Source organism: Rhodnius prolixus, unplaced genomic scaffold, assembly GCF_049639745.1.
Source record: "Rhodnius prolixus isolate KJV_2025 unplaced genomic scaffold, Rpr scaffold_2, whole genome shotgun sequence".
Taxonomy (NCBI): Eukaryota; Metazoa; Arthropoda; class Insecta; order Hemiptera; family Reduviidae; genus Rhodnius; species Rhodnius prolixus.
Genome location: NW_027411592.1, coordinates 62,340,927 through 62,363,606, shown reverse-complemented (window position 1 = coordinate 62,363,606; position 22,680 = coordinate 62,340,927). Strand labels below are relative to the sequence as shown.

At 38.0% G+C, this 22,680-nt stretch overlaps 3 protein-coding genes across 3 annotated transcripts; 1 reads left to right on the top strand and 2 right to left on the bottom strand.

Moving 5' to 3' along the window:
* Positions 1-8,772: 8,772 nt before the first annotated feature.
* LOC141450125 (uncharacterized) lies at positions 8,773-9,790 on the bottom strand. The gene is made up of 2 exons (XM_074120227.1): positions 9,520-9,790; positions 8,773-9,328 (listed from the first exon to the last, which is right to left on the bottom strand). Exons 1-2 carry the CDS (start codon positions 9,765-9,767, stop codon positions 8,914-8,916), a joined length of 663 nt encoding a protein of 220 aa, XP_073976328.1. The 5' UTR covers positions 9,768-9,790; the 3' UTR covers positions 8,773-8,913.
* A 5,072-nt stretch (positions 9,791-14,862) lies between these two features.
* On the top strand, positions 14,863-18,601 carry LOC141450118 (uncharacterized). The gene is made up of 2 exons (XM_074120193.1): positions 14,863-15,162; positions 18,123-18,601. The coding sequence occupies exons 1-2, from the start codon at positions 14,927-14,929 to the stop codon at positions 18,535-18,537; spliced, it is 651 nt and encodes a 216-aa protein (XP_073976294.1). The 5' UTR covers positions 14,863-14,926; the 3' UTR covers positions 18,538-18,601.
* Positions 18,602-19,409: 808 nt separating this feature from the next.
* LOC141450117 (uncharacterized) lies at positions 19,410-21,043 on the bottom strand. The gene is made up of 2 exons (XM_074120192.1): positions 20,756-21,043; positions 19,410-19,901 (listed from the first exon to the last, which is right to left on the bottom strand). The coding sequence occupies exons 1-2, from the start codon at positions 20,995-20,997 to the stop codon at positions 19,487-19,489; spliced, it is 657 nt and encodes a 218-aa protein (XP_073976293.1). The 5' UTR covers positions 20,998-21,043; the 3' UTR covers positions 19,410-19,486.
* Positions 21,044-22,680: the final 1,637 nt, after the last annotated feature.

The following is a 22,680-nucleotide window of genomic DNA, read 5'->3' as shown; positions in this document are numbered from 1 at the left end:
AGAGAACCCTGTTCGGAGGCCGGCAGTGCACTGAAAAAAGCTCCGGGTGCCAATAACCTTAGACATTCAAAAATTACTCTCGTTGAAATACCTTTATCAGTGATTCTAAGTCTCCACTTTAGGGAATCAAACTTTAGGAAGCTTTTTTTTTAGACTTGATGGTTAGGGTGCACTCTCCAGCTCAGGACATCTCGCTGTTTCCATTCCTGAATGCAGATCACAAGAAATGCATTACTATCCTGCGGATTTCAGTTCCATGAACTAGTGCAGCGGAAGTATAGTCTTTCTTTGTTTTACCATAAAAGCGCATTCTACAATGAATCATGGTCCGTAGCGTAGAAGCTCTATTAACGCTGATTACTCGTACAAATGGACAACTCTGGTTCTTTCTGATGAGCCTGGCAAATTGGCAGAGTTGAAAGCGTGCGGACATAATGCAACCGACCCTCGGTCACGTCACTCGGATCAGCTCTCTTTACAGAGAACAAAAGGACCAATGCAAGTTGATTAGATCAGAGCAACAGATCAAAGTGCTCATTAGACCAATGTAACCATCCTGAACACAAACAGTTCACTGTTCGCAGCAATGTCCTCCATTGATAAGTTAGTTTTCCTCGTAGGGAAATGGAAAAATCCTCTACTTTGATTTCTTTGGCTCACTAAAGTTTTGTAATTTTGTGACCAACTTTTGGTGAAGCCATTATTGATGCAAAAAGAAAGGCAATAATTAAATTGGTCAACAAACAATATTTCTGTCGCCATTTTCAGGACAAAACTTTTGTTTTAAATTTTAGGAAAATCGAATTACAGAAAATTAATCGATATAAATACTAAATCAAAACAGGAAATAAAATATTGAACTATGATCGGGCCAACAGTAGGTATGTGTAAATCAATCTATGTCCCAGTATTTCTAAATATTTATTTTGTCCGGACGAGTGTTATCTTATCACGTTGTTCGCAGGAGGTATTCGTGCTCTAGACATCCGGCCTCTAGACAGAGTAAACAACTCCGCGGCGAATCGCACCACTGTTTGCTCACAGTTATTCCGACTGTTTATTTCTTTTAAAGTATGTAAACAATAACCCAATTTTTTTAATTTTGTTCAATTTATAAAAGGATCCTTATCAAAGGTGTGTTATAATTATTGCCAGCTTATCAAAATTCAATTGACATTGAATTAGAATCAAAATTGGATTTTACTGCTAGAGTATGGCAACATCAACAAAAACAGCAAGAAATAGTTGTAAAGATTTACACGGCTTTCTCAGACTGTCATTGGCTAGGAACTTACGGAAATCTCAGTAAGCACCTTGTGAACCGCTCATCTAAACCAATCTTCTGCTTAAACTGAGATATTTCGTTTGGGAATTCTGCTGCTCATCCTCTCCACAGCCTGACATGCGCATGCTTGGTAGACCACTTCTTCTTACTCAGCGCACTTCAAAATATATGTCCGGTGAATACCCACAAACGGAAGTAGAAAGAGGAATTAATAAGTTGACTCAAAGTTTAGAGGAAAATTACGAAAACTGAAAAATTGATTCGGGAAAGCGACACTTTCTTCTTTTTTCACCTTTTCTTACCTGATAAGTGTAAGTATGGAAATAATTTTCCACTTGAGGGTCCTACTACTTAATATAATATCAGATAGAGCTACGTGAGCTCTAAAAATCTGAGTATAAATAAAATTGCTGGACTGGTTGAGTACATTTACTTGTTTCTGACCTTAACTTTAAGTTTGTTAAAAGAAACCCAGTTGTAAGCAAGTGTAGAAAGCCAATCTAATCTTCAACTTCTTTTACAATTTGAGGTTGGTCTAGCGAGTACCCTGGACGCCAAATTCTTGTAAGGCTAAGACCTGTTAAGTAAGATCAAATTAAGAAAGGGATAAAGTTTTAAGGACACTCTTCTATTAAAAATCAAATAATTTCAGCGCAGAAATCTCTGCTCACCATTTTGACAAAATAAAGTCACCCGGCTTTGTTTCCGCGATGCACGTGGATTACAACTGAATACACCTTTAGTTGATCACGTGCTTCGCCACTATCTGCCACCCTTTATTAAACCACCTGCTCGCTATGTGCTTTCGAACCGACCATATCTAAACTTAATTACACTCCCAAAATAAAGTAAATGGTAACAAAATTATGTAATAATCTTAATACCTTTTGCAGAGGTAAGCAGGCCACGTGATATCTTTGCATACAGGTGGCTTCTTAAAATCGCTTCTTTTTTTTTTTTTAGTGTTAAGCGATTCTGCAAACAGACTTTGAAGAGAAATCAAAGCAATTCACTGCAGTTCTACGATTCATTGTTACACTGTAATGATTATGCAATATTTACCACATTGCATGACCATGTGACAGCAAAAACCAGTGAGCTGGTGAAAGGTTTATTTCTTTATAAAATTTATAAGACCATGACAATGTCAACACAATCCGGGCTTTAACGCTTGTCTTTCGTTACACTGTCCATCACTGGAAGAAGCTCCTAGGAAGAGAAAATCCAAGGGTCTGCAGATATGGATTCGAACCCGCGATCTCCGCGCTGGAATGCAGTATACGCTAACTACTCCAGCTAATATTTGCATTAATTACTTGCAAATTAATAGAAAATTGTTTTCCAGAAAAACCTAGAAAAACTGCGGAAAACTGTAGAATCGATTCTGTAAAGTGGTACTTCCGTTTGGTGGATTTTGTCAACAATATGAAGTTGCTGCACCTGTTAAGTAGCCGACAGGAAGTATAAATAAACGGAAATATTTTATGAAGAGAGAGGAAGTTAACTCACTAATTAAGTAAATGACTAGATTTATAAAAGTACAAAACAGTTCTGAATAAATACTGGAATTTTATATTTTATTATTTTTTTAAGCACACAAATAAAATCCTTTTATTAAAACTGATTTCCTGGTTTTATTATTAATAATTACGCGAGAAATGGAAGGCTTGCCCCCGTAATAGACACCGGATATTAAAAATTGTGTTCGGCCATAAAAACAAGTCGGTAAATCACTGAAATTATCGTAAAAACAAACTTAATGTCTACATTGTTTTCTCAGTTTTACGTTCTACTACCTCGCTTCTCTGCAGCATCCATCGCTCATACTACACGGTTCTCACTTCTGGTAAGCGGAAGCAGAGCGATCGTGACTAGGGGCTTTTATTACATTTGGCATTTTAGTGGCCCATGTTTATGTGAGCTCTTATCTCTTACCATGGACAGCCGCAATTTAATTTGAATTTGAACATAAGAACAGTAAAATAATGTGGGGATGCAGACTCACACGATTTCCTGTAACTCAAGGTTCGAGAAATATCTACGAGCTACATACGAGAAATTCTCAAACAATCTGTGATAAAGTGATGACGTAGCGGGGATGGATTTTCGTTAAACTCGCGTTGCTAATCATCAATTAAGTATTTTTCGATACTTATTACGTCAAAGATTGGACCACTACCTCACACTGAATAGAACATTAGAGGGATGTAATAATGAGTACATTGAGGATATAGCGTTTAAAATCACTAGCATGGATTTTTAGAACCACCGCCTGCTATAACCTTGAAGTGAAGTATCTGCTTCAATGCGCTTCATGACTCTTGATCACTTTACTTCCGGCCAGACGAGCTCGGCTAAAATAGGCCAAGGCTCGCCTAATAGTACCAAATATACCAGGAATGCCAAGTACTCCATTACTACCACAGGATGAACTACTCCTCGGACTCCAATCACACCTGAAATCATAAATTCATTCATTTCTTCTGTTTCTCAAATCTCCAGGAAAATTCATTTTGTTTTTTTCTAAAGTTATTGACTTACCCGCAATTTCAAACCCGCATTTCTTCCAAAGAGGATATCTTAAACATTCGTTTAATGGCACATCTAGGGAGACGGGGTGTTTAGGCATCTCTCTAATGTTCTATTCAGCATGAGACATTGTCCAGTCTCTGAAAATATCGTCACAGATTGTGACGTATTATTGTTTAGAATTTGCTTAAATTTCCCTCTCACCAGATAAAATAAAAATAATCGATACAGGTAAGTTTTATGGCGGCCATAATTGTTTTATATTGGAGTGAGCCGCAGAGATTGTGGCAGTCTCGGTCAGCTGGTCGGTTCGGACGGTAATTACAGCTGGACTGAGTTAATGTTAATTTAATACAAACAGATGGCGCGCTAACATGATAATATCCCCCCCTTAAACGGCTCCAGGCAACCAATCAATTACAATCATCTTGTAGCTCATCTCCCTCTCATACGTGTGTGTGTGTGTGTGGACTACATTATATATATATATGTATATGTATATATATGTTATATATGTATACATACACCCAAAGCATCCGAACAGGTCGCCACAATATTACAATACACTTAGCATTGCGCATCATTATGTGGAATAAATCTTAATTCCGAGCTAAGAAAGGGTTACTGTTGAACCAGGGTTACTGTATCCAAAACCCAGGCCTGCTACTAGAACGGTTGCCCTCTAACTTAATTATGATCTAAGACAACCTGACGATCTTTGTTTAATATGTAGTTTATCTACTAAAGGAAATACAATATGTTATCAGATGAGCTGAACTGCCACTCTATCGAATACATTTTGTGACTTGTAGCAAGTTTCATAATATTAAACACTGTTTTTTTAACATTAAACACTGTATTTAGTAAAGACGTCAGGCAATTCTCGGTGATGGATCCTGTGAGAGCGCCTCTCCAGGAACCGACAACACAATTACCAACCGGCTGCGCTCCCAATCTCGGGATTTTGCAATATCCCAAGATAAAAGTCAGGATTTGATCTGCTCTATTGAAGTGCCAGTGAGGTAGTTGGTCGCGTTTTCATTAATTCCACCCTCACTCATCCTTCCTACGGCTTCAACCTTCACCGCAGTACAAATTGGATCTTATTACCGGCTGAAGAAGGGGTTGCACAACAGCCACTCCACTCCTTATATTGCCTGGATAAAATTGGATAATACTGAAATTGGTTAGTGGGTCCTGCGCTTTAGACTACATTTTCCCGCACTGGATTTGGTCTTTCAAATTGTCATTATGTGCGAAAATGTATTTAGGGTATGCTTGGCACAAAAATGAGTTGGGCTGTAGATGGTCGGCCGCCTCTGAATGCGATGTAAAGTTTTCACCTTCCTGCTAATTTGTAAAAACCGCTTTTCCGGACTCCACCCGGAAAACAAACATTCTTTTTACGATATTTAAAAATGGGTATAAAATGTATTTTGCCCAGTTTAGTCTCTTTAGACTTCTCTGAGCGGCGCCTAAAGACAGTGAGGTCCATTTGCTAAATTAATGGATATACATGTCTCAGGTTGGATGGTCTTGGAGTATTGAACTGGGAAGACTTTAGAAAGGTGAATCAAACATGGCAGCTGTGATCCACTCTTGCAGATTGATTAAATTTAAGTTAGCAGAGGATCGGCTGTTTGGAGGGCTAGTTATAACAATAGACTAATTGCTAGAAGAGATCTGCTTACAGTGGGGGAGGTTGGAGTAGCTCATGTACCGCAGTGCTCTAGAAGAGATGAAGTGGAGGAGCCTTCAATCAGCTCGTATCGATCTGCAACCATCTACAGCTGTGTACCGCCGACCTACATACGTACCTCTGTTGTACGAGCGCTGCTGTTGGTAGTGACGATCCGCTAGTGTTGGCGGGGATCACTTAAAAAGCTTCTCTTTAGAGCTCTTTTCATTGCAGCTTCTCAATTATGATTTATGAGCGCGCCGCCTGGTGCCATCCGACGGCAGCTCTGTCCAACTTCCCTCCCACTCCCACTCTATCACTCTCTTTAAAAAACACCGGTTCTGCTCTAAATGTAACTACATGACTTCAACTACTTGCTGCCGATGTGTTTCATCTTCAGATAAACAGTCCCGCTGGCTGCGCTTAGATTTACCACAGTTCCAGAGAATCATGCAGCACTAGAAGTGGTCCGATTAAATGAATTCACGCATCAGTTAGAAATTAAGCAAGGCACATCCTTGTACTTACTGACAGGATTTAAGCTGGATTAGATTAGCATATAAGGTGGGGGTCGTTCCCCTAAGGCATTGCAGCCAAAGAGACTTATCGAACCACTCTGAAGCCTCCACTCATAACCAATTGCAGTGACTTACCAACCAATCACTTTTTCTGCAATATGAACTCTGTGGTCTCAGAATGCTAAACAACCCAGTACTCAGTAGAACAGCATTAAGATGCAGTTACCTTTTCGTGAAACATCCTCCCCCAGGAATCTGGGTTAATGAATTCCACCGAGTGAGGGGAAGTAGTTCTGGTGGGAGATTTCTCGCCTTTTTTTTTACAAGGTTTTTCCATAATCTCCTTTGACAGCTAAGAAGCTGAGGCCTCCTATCGCAACCTAGCGTACCACTCGACTATCATTGAAGGAAACCAGAAGTTTACCGTGCTAGTATTAGATTATATTCAACATGCTGATGTTCCACGAAACCTTCCTTGCAAGGCGATGATTTTATTTCATTTGATGTCAAATGTTTTGAGCTAATTAAATTTCTAACTAATTTTAGTATTTATTTTTGGCGCATCAACGGCCATTTTGTAACTAATTGTTGATTTGCAAATGATCGATTTACGTCATTAAAAATGGTAACAATAGAAAGAAATAAGAGAGAACTGCTTTAAGACTGGCGCTCTTCCCGACAATAATGTTCGTAAGCTGTTCCTGATGATAATAATGAAGTTTGTAAATTGTTGTGCGATTCTGTGCCTCTATAGTAACTCTCAGACCATAAATCTCAAGTTCAAATCTGATATGTGGTTAGGTGCAGCCATTTGCTATATGTCAACTTGAAGATCTATAACCTTATTTTGGATCGTTTTCTTTGGGATATCCATGTAAGGGCACTTTTGGTGGAGGGAGGCTTACCTCTAACGTGCCTTTCAGAGTGATGTACCAACTGGACACTTTCTAAATATTAACAAGAATTAAATACGTATGGAACTAAAATTTGAAGAAAACGTTCAAAAAACTAAAATAAAAGACCGAAAGTGCCACTTCACTTAATCAATTTTTTTTTTTTTTTAAATTAGTCGAAATATTTTATTTAAATTAAATAATTATAATTAATAAACTTAAATATGTTGGCTGGACATGAAATAGAATTATTTCTTTTATTGGTAACCTCTTGGACGAAAACTAAGGACTTCTTATTCAAGAAGTAGTAAAATTAATCTGGCTAAAAAGGATGTTATTTCTTCTTTGAATAATCTTAATTATTATTGTTATTAATCTGCCTTTTCAGTATATTGTACGGTTACATCACCTGTGTGACATTTAAGATTATTATGGGCAAAGTTCTGAGCTGTTAGTTGGGCTGAAAGTTCAGCTTCATTCAAGTTGAACTTGAACTTGGTGGTTACCGCTAATACTTGGTGTGAAACTTCAGGAATATTGAATTTAACGAGTTTGGGGGGGGGGGAATTGTGACGTCATGATTCCCCTCCAAAAAAAAATCTTTTTGTTACTGAGGATGTGTTTGATATTATGTTTTACTAGCTTTTTAATTTATAATTTGAATCTAAAAAAAAAAAAACTTCCAAATACGGTAATGGAAAGTCCTGTGAGTGTGCTGACCTGATTTTCTTTTATTTTAGTGAAAGAAAACTGCCCCCACCTCCACCGCCATCACCAAGTCTGGTTACAAACTAGGGTGTAGGAGGTTTGGTTCTAGTCTGCTCTGGGGAGGGATACAATTTGGGGAATAATTCCCAGGGTATGAATAGCCAGCGGTGAGGATATCTGGGGCACTAACAGCGCGCTGACACCCCGTAATGGCCGACACATGATTGATTGAGGCTACATCCCCAGCACAATACTAATTTGGTCACCTACGTACACATTCAAGTCCTATCACACGCATTGATTTCTTCATGTGTTTCTATTGGTTCGGCGGTGTCTTTTCGTTCGTCCAATTAATGAGCTCATTTATTAAGAAACTTCCATTTTTATTTAAGTCTGGCCAGCTGATTTTATTTATTTATTTATTTTTGAAGACTAGTTAGTAGACTGTTTGTAGACTAGTTTGTAGACTGCTTTTTCTGAATTTCTATCGTTACAACATTTATTGGATAAAACTTCTTTTTTAACTCTCTACACAGTAATGATTTTAAAGAGTCAAATTAATGGAAACTGAGAAACAGGAAATTGAAGCAACTTTCCAGTAACCGGAAACTAGTCGAAAAGAAGAGCGCGGCCCCAAGAGTTCCCTCGGCTAGAACAGGAAGTGCAGATATCTGCAGCCCCCTCCCTACAAACCAAATCCTGCATAAATTCAAAAATGATTAAATCCGCAGAACTGTAATATCGTTAATTTTTTTTATCTGTTGCTTATGTTTTAAATTTCTCACTAGTTTTGTATTCTTATCGACCAATAGAGCTCGCTTCATCAGTTGATTTTGAGAATGTGACTTTTACTTTTAATTTTTCTGTAATGCACTAACAACACTTACATTAGAATAGAGATTGGTGCGTTAAATCATGAATGAAATTTGAGATCTAGGGCTTTATACAAAAATCGGTGTCATATTTTTTAAATGCTTCCCTAATTTCAAAAGATAATTGTCCTTAAATCATCGATTTAACTGTTTTATGGTGGGCTACCCAAAATCTTCCTACCTGTTGGTAACACTTCTAGGACCACCAGCCCATGTAGGATGGTTCTAGTCTGGAGAAAACTGGCCAAGCCTTCAGGTGTCACCGTCTACAGTCACTGGTGTAACGAAATGCGAGGAACATAAATGTTTATTATTACAACTTCTAATTTATAAATGCACTACACAAAAAACAAACAAAGATACAACAGTCTTCGTGGAGTGCCATGTATTCAAAGTAGTCTTCAGTGTAGTTCTTAAGAACGCTCAAGGGTCAGTGAGGAATTCTGGAACAGAGGTCCATCTTGGGTAGCGAATTATTCACAACTTCGGCCAACTTGGCGTTCACAATGTTCACAATCTTATCGTGGAAATGTTTGGCTGCCCAGGAAAGAATTTTATCTTCGATTTTGTGTAGAACTCCACCTCCGGTGTGTATGTCCAGTCCGCCAAATTGGTTCAAGATCACGTGATCCAAAGAGGCAACACATTGCGCGCCTTGACCGGTCAACGAGACTTGTAGATCTATGGAATTGGATCTGACTTTTGCGTTCATTTTAGATGATACGGAAAACAGACGTTTAGCCTTAAAGCGACATCGACCAAAATGGAAGTTTAATTCGCCAAGTCCAAGTTTTACGTTCAAAATCGCCTTGTTACCAACTGTTTGGAGCGTCGTGTCGCCTGTCCTGAAATCAATCACACGAATTACTGATAGTCTTACCTGCCACCATTCCACTCTGTGGCAGCCGCCGGGAGTGTAGTCCACATTTACTTCAGACTTAGCGGTGGAAGATGGTCAGACTGAGCTAAATGCGGTCCCGGATCTGAAACTTCTCTAGATATATCAGTATAGATTTAGATTTAGTTGGATATTTACCTCCTGATGGATGCCAGGGAGCCAACTTCACCATCCTGACAGCTGGCCTTGCCGCTCAGTTTGATGTGGAACTTTTTGTACTTCCAGCTGTTGTTCATGTCCGGGATCTTGAGATGGTCCATGCCACCCTGCGTGATGACCAACCTGACGGAATCCAGCACCTGGTCCATGAGCTGGTTCAGCACGACCGTGTCCGCTCGGCAGCATCCCAGCGCCACTGTCACCAACAGTATCTGTGCCCACTTCATCTTCCCTCAATGAACTAAGTGGTGGTTTGCCACTGGCTTTTATAGTCTACACTATCTTATCTAGTGTTATCTGCCTGCTCTGTTTCAATGGGAAAATTTTGAGAAAGAGTGGTGCTTGTTTAATGCACTTGACAAACTAATCGTCTGGGAAATCTGGGAAAGTTCCTCATATCACAACTTGCGTAATTAAGTATTACCGGAAACGTAGACTTTGTTCCTATTCACTTGCATCACGTCATAACACGTGGCTTTCCGGGGAAAATGTTATGAATAAGACTTGGAAAATGTGTTTAAATTAGTGAACCAATTCGCAGGTTGCAACAAGGTTTCCTGGTAGAGTCTAATCTAAATATAATGTTTTAGATCTCCGCAATTTGTAGTTTTTAAGATGTTTGTTACACACAAACTAACTAATTTCTAAAAACCACATTTTCGTTTTCATGGAACCTCAAAAGGGACATTTCCGATGTAAATTTGACATAAAGGAACTCAAATTCGATTTGAGTATTGGTTGCTGTTAACCGGATTTCCGAACTACATCTACACACACGCGCGCGCACATCCTTTTAAGATTTCATTTCGAATTCAAGGGATTTCCAAACCTGTAATTACGTCGAACATTTTAAATTTTTGATATCTTCCACTTTGCAGCCGATAAAAAATAATCAGAAATTGGAATACTTCAATTGATTAGCGCCTTCAACGAGGCGCACACTCTTCACTTTGATTCAAAACGAGATTTTAATCGATTTTTCGTTATAATGACGCAAGTAATTATTTTTATTTAGATTGCAATAAGACTCACACAAATTAAATTGTATAAATAATTTCAATTGGTTAATCCTTCTTAGTAGAGATAAGAATGAAGTAGATGTTATATAATTGATTAATGGAACGGAAATTATGTTTTTAGGAATTAAGGACAATATTAAGTGGTTTCAAGGAAAAATAAAACATTGAAAGATTTTGGTTGGCAACATTGCGCAACTGTCGAATGTGGTGTGGTTGATTTAAACTTTCCGCTTTTTGGAACGATAAAATTTGATCGATCTTTAAAGACTCAACATACTGGGCTAGTAAAAGGAAGTAACGTCATCGTTTGACTGAGTTCCGCTTTACTCTGCCTGCGAGAGATGGGAACCTGAACCTGAATTCAGGTAATAAATGCTTTAAAGAGTTTACAAGAACTTCATCGATCGATTGAGTAGACGATGGCGACAAGTCGCTTAGCTAAGTACCGTGTGTTTCTGCGAGGGGTCTTTTAAGAAAGGAAGAGGATCTGTGGTGACACTTCAAGGAGACCAGCGCAGAACACTGTGACTGACGGCTCTCCAGTTCTCTACCTTAATCAGGATGTAGTAATAACTATGGCACCGTTAAATGGATATCCACTAAATGATATTGCAGTGAGCGTTCCAAGATAATGCTTGGAAGGGAACGTGCGGTCGTCGCGGTTTAACAGCAGCGGTAAGTCGTCTCCTCCTCCTACTCCGCGGGATAATCCTCGCCAGCCATTACTTTATAAATCCGACACAGCTGTAAGGAGATTTAGATGACAGTTGTATTCCATTACACCGCTTTCAGTCTTCATTTCTGGCTCTACGCTCAGATTCACTCATCTGCTTCATTTCACCTCATTACATTACTAACTTACATTTTCTAGTTTCTTCTAATTGTATACAACATTCAGTTAACCACGTGATAGGAGTATGGTGTAACTCCTGCTACTCGTATAAAACGGAAACGATTAGAATCTTGCAGATGTTCAGTATTAAATTATCATTGTAAACATTCGTTCGGTGATCTCATGTAACAAAACAATTAGATTGGACAAATTGATGTGAGTTGTGCAGTGACAATATGGTTTTTTGGAGTAAAAGGGCAACAGCAAGTGCCAGTTTAATGTTCAGATTTCCCTCCAAAATAGCTGTTACAATTATCTCTGGTATAGAGATATTTTTGGGGCCGTGATTATTCTGTATTGAATCACGTAACTAGTAAAAAAGTAAAGTAATCGCCTATTTTTTCAGGCGGGGCTTAACGTCCAACTACCAATTAGGTGTCGTGGACGGAGGCGACTAGCAAACATACTTTCCTGTAAATTTCTTTTATTAACCATTAAATAAAATTCAAGGTCTAAGGCCGGGGAATTGAACCCAGTACCACAATAGATATTAGCTTTGCGGGTCTCGCCTCTAACCGCTCGGCTACCGTGGCGCCCATGTTAGTAGTAAATTAAAAGTTAACAATACTTTAGGACCACCTTGAACAAGCCCTTAACTATAAAATGATGTTCCTCTGATGGATTAATGTTTAACCTCCATTCTATTTTGTATCTTCTGCCAATAATTTCCTGTACTAATATCCATAACCATAAATTTCACTTCCTGTAATTATGGATGAATCCAAACTGTTCCCAAGCACTCCTGCACCTTCAAGTTTAAATGGAGTCGTTATTACTGTGTAGCCGCTTGCTCATCTAGAGTCCCCAATTTTCTATAAATAAATGAATTTCCGATCTTTAGTGGGAAAATAGAGAAAATAGCATGGTTTTTCTTCCTCCGTTACTTTAAAAGTTTGACTAAGTTTTCAATAATGCAATAATGTGTCTGAGTACAGGCTTCTTAGCGACCAGCTTTACTTCAGGGCTGGAGTTTACTTAACGTATTTTTGTTTATTTAATGAAAGCAGCTGGATGCTGTGCGGCAAGACAGAGCGCTCTGGGAGCCATCTCATTTGGAATTCCATGTGACTGAGTTTGGTGGAGCCGATATTAGATTACTTCCAGCTTCCATACACAGATGCAGCATACTATCAATTTGGTTCTTTCATCTTCTACATCTAACTCAGAAATAGAAATAAGATGGTTTTACCATTTTAATGAGCTCTTCAACAAATCTTAGACAGCTGATGTAGACCCTCACATCTCATAACAAGTTTACATTATTATGTTAACTTAATATATACAATACAAGTTATGAATCTGTACTGCACTACAATCGCATTTTGGAAAGAATTGCTCCAAATCGGATTACCTAAGTCGCAATCAATCGAAAGTGTGACTTTACGGAATTTATCTTTCCCTTTGTTATGTAACTTTAACGAAGGTTAGAACTTGAATACATCGTTAGGTTAATATCGTTTTATCAAAGCCTGTCACCTTGTACATTACTATTACTTCACCATTGTCACCTCTATATTGAACTTGTAATAACTACTTTTTAGTTTTAAGAAAATTATCTATTTACTTGGACCAGGAGAAATTCATAAGATTGGGGCTTCACACTAGTAAAAGTAAAGTAATCGTCTATTTTTTCAGGCGGGGCTTAACGTCCAATTATCAATTAGGTGTTGTGGACGCGCGGCGGAAGCTCATACTTTACTATAAACAATTTTTTTTCTGACAAATAAGAACTAGTCATGCGCAGGATTCGATCCGGAGATCCCCCACATACGAAGCCACGCTCTTGACCACTAGACCAACACCCGTCCCCAACTTCGCACTTGTATTTATGGGGACATCTCATTAATGGCAAAGATACAAAGGTAATCTTTGTTTTTGGAAATGAAATTGCATAAATTTCGTGTCAATTTCATGCTACAGTAGTTGAATTTAATTGAATTAAAAATTCAGCGTGTCCTGATTCAATCTCATTGGTTCTAATTATTGCCAAGTAGAACAATTAAAGTTAATTGCATTTCCACTCCATCATAAATATCTATTGCACCAATATCTAACCACCTGTGATTAGTTTCTTATATTAAAAGGCATTCATCAGTTAAGGACTTTGTCAGACCTTAAATTATCCCGTACCCAGAATTAGCGACTTACACAGGATTTGATATTGGTTTTAGGAGAAAATGCGACATTTTTTCCCCCCAATTAAAACATTTATAACCTTAAAATAACTATTCATTTCTTTTTCTTAATGAAATAGTTTCTGAGAATCAAAATAATTTAGATAAGGTGATCTCTTAAGAATATATAGGAAAAAATTAATAATAATTAAGCGATTACATAGTTCTTAAGTCTGCGAGAATCTCAAACAGTTCCAGCGTTCGGCGATAATACACTGGAATTATCAGTATGTCTAGGAAAAATTAACTGCAATCTGTTTAAAGCTCCTGGCAGTAAGTTTGTGCTTCGGCGATTATGATTATGAGTATAATAAATTGCATAAAGTAGAACAATTTACGCAAACATCCAGGCGGATCCATTAAGACCTCGTCATAGGAGTTAATTAAAGAGTATGAGGTATTGGTAAATATTGTGTGGGTGTCCGATCGTACAGGTTAAGGAGGTAAGAGTGGCAGCTTGGTTCCGCTGGGTTCCGAGCCATTTGTGGCACAGCAAAAATGAGGCAGTGATGCAACCAAACAGTACTTACAAACGGTGGTAAAATCGCTAGCCTCAGGGGGCCTAAAAAGTGATATTTTTTGGATAGATTCTGAAAACAGAAAATTCAGCAAAAGGTTGCAGTTCCTTTCTTCACCGTGAGTAAAGGGAAGTAATACAAAATAATTAAATAAGTAATTATACCTTTTAATGGTTTCCCTCTTTGGCAACGAAAGTGCCTCCTCATTCAAATTGATTCCAAGAAGGGGAGAATGTGATGCAGCTTTTGCAAGAAAAGTGCCGTGCTTCTTGCTTTCTATTAACTTAATAAAATGTCAAAATAGGGCAACAAGTTAAAAAAAAAAGACAAAAGAAAAATTAATTTTTCTGTAATTTTCATTATTAAATGGAAAAAGAGCCAAAGAAAATTAGTTAAATTCCACTTTTTGGTCTTAAAATTTGTGTTCCGCTGGAAGGTAGATTAGAAAAGTGGCCGGTTGTTAGTAAGAGATGGGAGAAATGGGCTGATGGTGTTGGTGTAACATCAAATTCAAGTGGATTCTCGCCAGATTTATGTAAAATTATATTCTTTCATTAATTAGGTAGGTATGTGCTACATTATTTTGGATATACAATGGGTTATTACTTTTACGTCCCATTGTTTAAAAATTGATGTTATTAAAAGATTCGTATTTTTTTATTACGCCCATTAAATCTGTTGTTTATTAATAAAATATTTTAATATTGTGTGCGTCATTGATATTGGAGAACCAATTAACAGTTTTACTCGAGTAAGATTACTAGATAAAGATCAGTTAGGAAAATGAAGTGGTTGTTGGTGACGGTGGGTTTGTGGACTTGCGTTGTTGGCCGAGATGTGCTTCCCAACCTGGACTTGTTGGTGGATGATATACTAGTATTGGTGCGCAAGAATATCCCAGACAAAATTCGCATACCGGACCTGTACACAAAGTGGAATTTTAAGTGGACGCTGTTTGACGTTGCAGGACAATGCCATTGCAATAGAGGAGAACTCTGTTCTTTAAAAAGTCTCAAGAGGTGAGATTTGTTTGGGTTTTGAATTTTTGAGACCAAAATCGAAAAGTTCAAACGCGTTCAGTATAGGGTAACCGGAAATGACGATGAATTATTTTTCTGTTGTTAGTGTTCAATTTATAAAAACATACTGTTTGATCCTTGTAGATCTCTCAACTGGTATTTGTAACAGATTCTTAAGGGCGATTGTGAGTAACGCCACATTAAACGTGCCATTTCAGCACACTGTACACTTTCATCACCTTTTGAACAAAATGTATTCACCGGAAGTGCTGTTTGACTGAGCCAAGTTTTCCTTTAATCGAAAATGTCTTTTCAAGATTCCCGTTAAATTTGGGATATTAATGGAATATTTGTAGATTTATAACTATTAGCTGGAATCTTTTCTGTGGAATTCGATGAAGGCGTCGCTGGTAGAGCAAGAATTGGACTTTCTTTTTGCCTGCCTTGCCACCTGTATAGTATTAATTAAAATCAAATGCGGGTCTAAATTAAATGGGGCCCCCCCATTAACACTTCACTGAATAGATTTCTTTGAATGGTTCAGATTATCTAGCAAACAGCGCTCCCTTTTTTACTGAAACTTTGTCTGGAGATTGACAACAGATAAATATATGAGTTTTAATTGGGAAATTTCTCCGGAAAATTGGGAAAAAGTTGGGTAAGAGGCGGTGGATCCCTCTAATGTGTAAGCACGGGTGGTTGGGTTTCTGGTATTCCGGGTTAGAAAAGGAAGTACCTCATTACTTAATGGAATAGTCACTTTGTTTTGGGTTTAAATGGAAAATCGCTTCTAGGTTTTGTTTTAATACGTCACGCGTCTACTTTCACTTCAATGATTCCCGGGGAAGGGGTTATGGTAGGCTTTCCGGTAAGTTTCGGTAGGATTCAGTGTAATCTACGGTTTTACAAACTGTACTACAATGTTGGTAACATTGAATAGATAAGATTTAACAATGACTATTGAGAGTTAAGGGAAAAATCGTGAATTTTAGACTTGAGAATGAAGCTGGAGCTAGTGTTCACGCAATCTCCAGTAACAGCTAATTATGTTAGTTCCCCCAAACGAGGTGCCAATGAGGAAAACGTTCGATTGCCTCACAACCAGTTCTGTTAAATGACAGTCACATGTAGATAATCTTAGGACAATGGCGGATTTAGAAGTGAACAATATGCCGAGTGTTCTTTTTTTATTTTACAATAAAATAATTAATATTTTGTAACTTTCCGATTTCCGTTTATTTTAGTAACATAAATCAGTTGATATTACGCCCAAAAAAATCTGGATTTTCTGTCTATTTTTATTTTTATTTATTTTTATTGCATTTTCTAATAATTCATCAAATACCTGTGGGGGGGGGGAATTGATTAAAAGCATTTGAGATGTATTTTAATAAGAAATAACGGGCAATAAAAAGCTGACAAATCAGAATGGAGTGTAGAACATGTGAAAAGTAGGCGTTCTGTTGAGCCAACAGAAAGCTACGTTAGTGTGAGCTGGCCACGCCCATATGAATCATGCCACGCCTTTACTACGTACTCAACTCAGGACAACCTACGCAAAATGGTGGTCTTATTTTATATTTAAGTCCATGAACAGACAAGACAGAAGACACACCAACCCTGAAATGTAAAAGTATTATTTTCTAAACTAGCCCTGAAGATGACCTAGTCCCTAGGTCGAAAGCTCGGCAAAATAAATTTTACTCGACTGAAATGGCAATTATTTTTTCATCCTATTTATATTTCTAGTTTTTATTCCTGTTTGCAACAGAAAAATTACTGTAATGTAAATCGTGATAAATTAAAGTTTTGTTCAATTCCCTGATTTTTATCTTTTTAATTTTCTTTTCTTCCCTTTCTTAGGCCACTGTAATTCGCAGAAATTATTATCCTTAATTTATAAGCACCAAAACTGTTCTAAAATCAATATTTCCTGTAGGAAGAAGGTTTGAACTAAATTGATTGGCCTTAGAATAATCTTAAGTCCAAGTTCAAGTGAAACCATTTGACTGACCAGAATCATCTAGGAAATTTCAAAAAGCGCTAATGTGAATTCCAACTGTTGATGCACTAGTCTTGAGCTGCACGGGAAAATCAGTCAAACATTTCGTTCTCATTCAGTACCACGCCCTCAACATTCGATTTTTTTAACGGCTGCTGCTAATTAATTAAATAATCTTCCATATTACTTCCGTTGTATTCTTTAATCTATTGAGAATCTCAAAAGATCCGCGAGTATCCGGTGTAGATTAGATTTTTTTTTATCTATATATTGTGTATGTTTTAGTTTGTTTGAATATATATGTAATTACTGTTCATTATTATTGGGTGACTGATTGTTTCAGTAGGATGAGAAAAATAAATGCCAATCTCAGTCAAGATATATTTTTTTATTATGCCGAGCTTTCGACCTAGGTCATCTTCAGGGCTAATTGACAATGCAATATTTTACATCATTAAAGGGTTGGTGTGTTTTCTGTCATGAGTTCATGAGCAGACAAACGTTTTCCTTAGTGAGCTTCTACTTATTACGTAACCGGAAATAAAACCTAGTTTGCTAGGAGGAACTGCCGATAATTTATTTAAGCTTCTCGGTGTGCATCGAATTATTAAACTTACATTTATCTATCCAACAGGGTCAGCAGTAGGACGAGCTGCTAATACGAATAGAGGGGATCTTCCTTCTTTAGGGAAACATTAGTTTTGGTTTCGCACTTATATCGCTCTCTTTGGCGTTACACATTTTTTAAAACCTACTCTTGAAACCCTAATGGAACCTTTAAACCAAATTCCCAAATTCAACGCGCAGTCCTCTGGTGAATCCCTCCTGGTGAAGATAGCTTTTTAACTTTTAAAACTTTTAAAGCAAATACTTCCTTTTATGATGTTGTCTGAGTTTCAGAATTTATATACTTAATTGTATTTGTAATTGATACTGTAATTGATTGTATCATTTTCAGAGCTGACTCAGCCGAAATGTCTGCATCTCAAGAGACGACGCTCATTACCAGCAAACTGAAAATGCAGAAATTAGCATTCCAGTTCAGAACTTGTTATTTCAACGCGAAAAACTGGGTGAGCGTGAGTCGCAAAGTTAAGGTTAAAATTGACAATAATTCCATAGGCGTGAGCATTTTGTTGACCCACGACGAGACAAACTGTCAGGCAGCCATCAAACGCGTTGTTATTGATAAGTTCGGTGATCTTCAATTGGAAACCAACGGCGGTCCTCTCGCAGATCTTGATGTCAAAATGTACCAATGGCTGACAAAATACTTCCGAGACAAAGTCAAACCCATTCTTGAGAAAGATTTAACTTACAGCTTTCGCTACGCTCTGCAAAAATATAATCTCTGCGCTAAAATGGAAGAGTAATATTTCTTTAGCTGAATGTTAATTCACTGTAATCACTTGTTATCAATAAAATTGCTTACTTCCAGTTGTATTCTTCATTATTACTTGGTTTGTTTGGAAATAAATCTGTTGGTACACGCGCTAGCTCTACTTCTTAAAATTTAGAATTTGTGCCAACGATAGCTGAAGATGGCTGAAGGACGAGCACATGTTCCCTTGCTGTTCTGCAATAAATTGGTGGACAAATGAAAACAAGGTAGCATTCCCTACCCATATTTCCATATCCGGTTTTCGCCAAGTCTCTTTCTGTCAAGAACTTATTTCCTGTTTAGGAAGTAGGGGGGGAGAAGTACTCTAAGGATCCGTATTGTGTATGATTTAGCCTGCTGATCTTACCTTGATTTCAAAGCAATAAAATTGACCGTCACAGATGGTATCGCCCATCCTTATGCGCTTATAAAGGCGATCTATTAACATAATTACCATAAAAAAGATGAAGTGGTGCACAAAACGTATGCTGTGGCTGGTTATCTGCCCTTCTACAATCTTTAAGATGTTGCTCAAATTTTATTGTAGAAATTGTATGAAGGATAACAGAGCACAGTCGATGTTCAAACCAGACAGAAAAGAAACATGCAATTCCTTTAATAGTTAAAATTTCTTCAAATATTTAAAAATTACACGGCTACAGAGAAATCAGCGCCAGTAGAAAGATGTTGCTGACAAATACTAAAAGTGCCTGACAAATACCTTGTTCATGGTTGCACATTTCTGGAAATTACGATATCTTCGACACTTTTATCTCACTGCGTAAAACACCTTCAACCATGCTACTATGTCATGGATAATGCTGGAATATTGGATTAGGCGAGATTAAATCCTATTACTAGCCATTTGCTGGGATTAAGTCTTTAATTAACTACAATTATAAAAAATAAAAGAAAAGCAAATAACCTTATCATGGCAATAGTTAGTGAGGAATCTTCGAACAAAGATCAACCTTTGGCAAAGCTTTGGCTACATTTTCAGCTAACTCTTTGTTAACCATGCCGACAATTTGATCGTGGAAATATCTGGCTAACCATTCAATGATTCGATCTTCGATTCGATGAATAGGTCCGCCGCCTGTGTCCACACGTAGATCGCCGAAGTCGTCAAGTACAACATGATCTAAAGCTGCCACACATTGGGGTCCTTGTCCAGTTAACGAGATCTCCAGATCAACGGAATTCCTACCGATCCGGCCCTTGATATCATGCGTGTAGGAGAACAGATGGTCCGCCTTCAATTGACAGCTGCCGAAATAGAATCCTAATTCACCAAATCCCAATCGGGTACGAACTATCACCTTATTTCCGGCGGTTGTCATGGTAGTATCGCCAGTTCTGAAACAAAATATCAAATAGATGTAGTGAACTTTCACTTGCTGAAGTTCACGTCATTAAGTTTTCTTGAATCGTAGTACGAATGGAATTATTATGTCAGCCCGAGGTCAAATGAAGCTCTTTGTAAAAGAAAAAATGACATTGTCTGGCGCAATGTGTTTGTCAGTCTCTCTCTCTCTCTCTCTCTCTCTCGTTGCAGATCGTTTGGATAATGAGCTGCCAAGTTTAATGTAAATCGTTGAAATGTTCGTGGCCAAAACTAGAAAATCTAATCCGTGAAATAACCCTTGCTCCCCAAAACTGTTCCCTGGGGCACCCAATTAAAATGTCAAACTGTTAATTTCCGTGATTTTGTGCATTGAGTTACCCTGGCTATAAAAATACACGTACAGACACAATTTGCAACAAAAATTCCTTCATTAACTTGGGCTGCCATGCTACGAGGAAGAGCAGTGATATTTCTTCAACCATGGTACTTCTAATGGTGCTGTACAATTTGGTAACTTAGGATACTTAAAATGGAACCACAAGTGCGCCCATTTGAACTGAACAGTTTTCCAAAATTGATCCATCATTTGCAAGAATATCATGCAGATCAAATCTCTGTTAGGTTTACCAAGAGTTTATTAACAGTTACAAAACAAACGGAAGTAATTGCAATGCTGCAGTACTGTCAATAACGAAATAATGTGTGTTTGTGTCGGCAAACACTATTTCAAAAATAATTCCCAAGTGTTTGAGTTTGATATTCCGGGCGGAATAGATTTACGTTGCTGGTGGCAGCAGCGCCGGTAGGTTGCCATGATCGCAACTTTCATATTATGGACATGAGAAAGTGAAAAATAAGCACTCACCTCCTGATGCTGGATAGCGCTCTCGCCACTCCATTTGCACAACGAACATGTCCTGTGAGCTTGACAATGTGCCAACGGTATTTCCATTCGTAGTCTGAGTCCGGAATTTTCAGCTCATTCAGTCCACCTTGATTGATCACAATTCTCGCAGAGTCTAGAACTTGATCCATCAATTGATTCAAGACTACGGTGTCGGCTGCACAGTAGCTTGAGATTAAACATATTACTAATAGTTTAATCATTACGTACACGCTTTTGGTAAACTCTGTTTTGAACACATAGAGTCTGGTGGAGCATATATACGTATTTGGTAAGTTCTAAAATCTTATCTAAATTGTAATATCAAAAAAATAAAAGTGTTCAGAAGTGGCCATATTTTTCCGTCTACACAATCAGTGAATCATCGAAATAAAAGTATATTTTTGCTGGCTAAAGTAAATATCATTTATCTAATTTTAATTGACCCACTTGAACCAGCGATCATTGGTTAGTGCGAGGCGAGCCCTTAGAGAGGAAAACGCAGCAATCTTAATTAGTAATTAGTAATCAGCTCTATTGGCGGATCAAGGTCAAATTGTTTTATTCCCTATATTTCTGTAATTACGTAAGGGGATCCATGTCCTGCACTTCCCCACTTGAGCTAGACTAAATCACTCATCCAGCAGCCTTTGCAACAACTATCATCTCCAAGGTAGATGCAGGAACAGTAGGTTAAGGGTTAACAACACTGTTGCCAACAGACCCCTTCACCTGGAATGCTGATCAGTTGTTCTGTGATGGCTTACTCAGGTTTTGCATGGGAGGTTGCTAGAATTGAGTAAATCAGAGATAAGCACTTATTGATGTCAATGCAACCTCAGATATTCCAATGATGACTCCTCAGCATGAGTAATTTTATTATGAGTAATTGACCTATATTGCGATCTCATCTAATCTAAAATTATTCTAGGTAGTATTAATTATCAGTGTTAGAGCTTAATTTTAGTTGGTAAATCTTTTAGCTAATTACATTATTACTCTGGTATAATAAATTAGAGACATATTCGAAGAATTCACTTTCTCAGGATCAATCCAAACAATTATTTTACCTGGGAGTGTATTTCAAAGAAAAGTGATTTTGAGATTTAGGAGAATGCAACATCCAGCAGACAGAACATTTAGAACAAGCTATTTTGCTGAAATATTCTTAGCTAAAAATCAAGAAGAAGATCAGCAGAAAGATGGTGATGAGAGTGTTTGCAACAGATTTCCAGATGGCGGTGTGCAGGCGGTGTCGTCACCATTTTGAAACTTTAACTCTTACGACAAGATTGTGAAATAGTGACTTAATTCCTAATCAACATTTATGAATGGCCCGGTTGTTTTATTTGTGTTTACATTAAGGTGTTGCCGCGAAACTAAAATCCCCAAGCTAATTAGTGGGGTAACGAAGTGGGGGTGAGCGGCGGTGGCAGGAGGGGGAGCAGGAAGCCCTAGTTGGGGGCGGGGGCGGTGGTACAATTAGTCAAGCTTTAGTGCTCATTTTCATTCTCGATTATACCAGGAAGCCAGACTTATTAGGTGCGCAGTGTTGCCGGCAGGGGGGCCAACACAACATCATGATACCCCCTAACTATTTGGGTGTAAAATTTCAGTCCCCCTCCTCACTACCTTGAACTCAATATCTACCGCATACTCTAACTTTACCTCGCCCCGGGCCATCCACCTCCGTCCACCTTAAGTAAACCGGAAGGCCATCAGCACGGGCCTCTCAACTCTCTTGCATTATAATAAATATATTATTAATTCTCTTTCTCTTACTCCTAGTAAGTGGAAGTGCGCCAAATAAAGGCAACCACTACTCACCGGAAGCACAAGTTAGAGGAACGCATAATTTTTCTAATGCCTGCTTCCTTTGACAGTTCACAACCGGAAATCTCTTACAG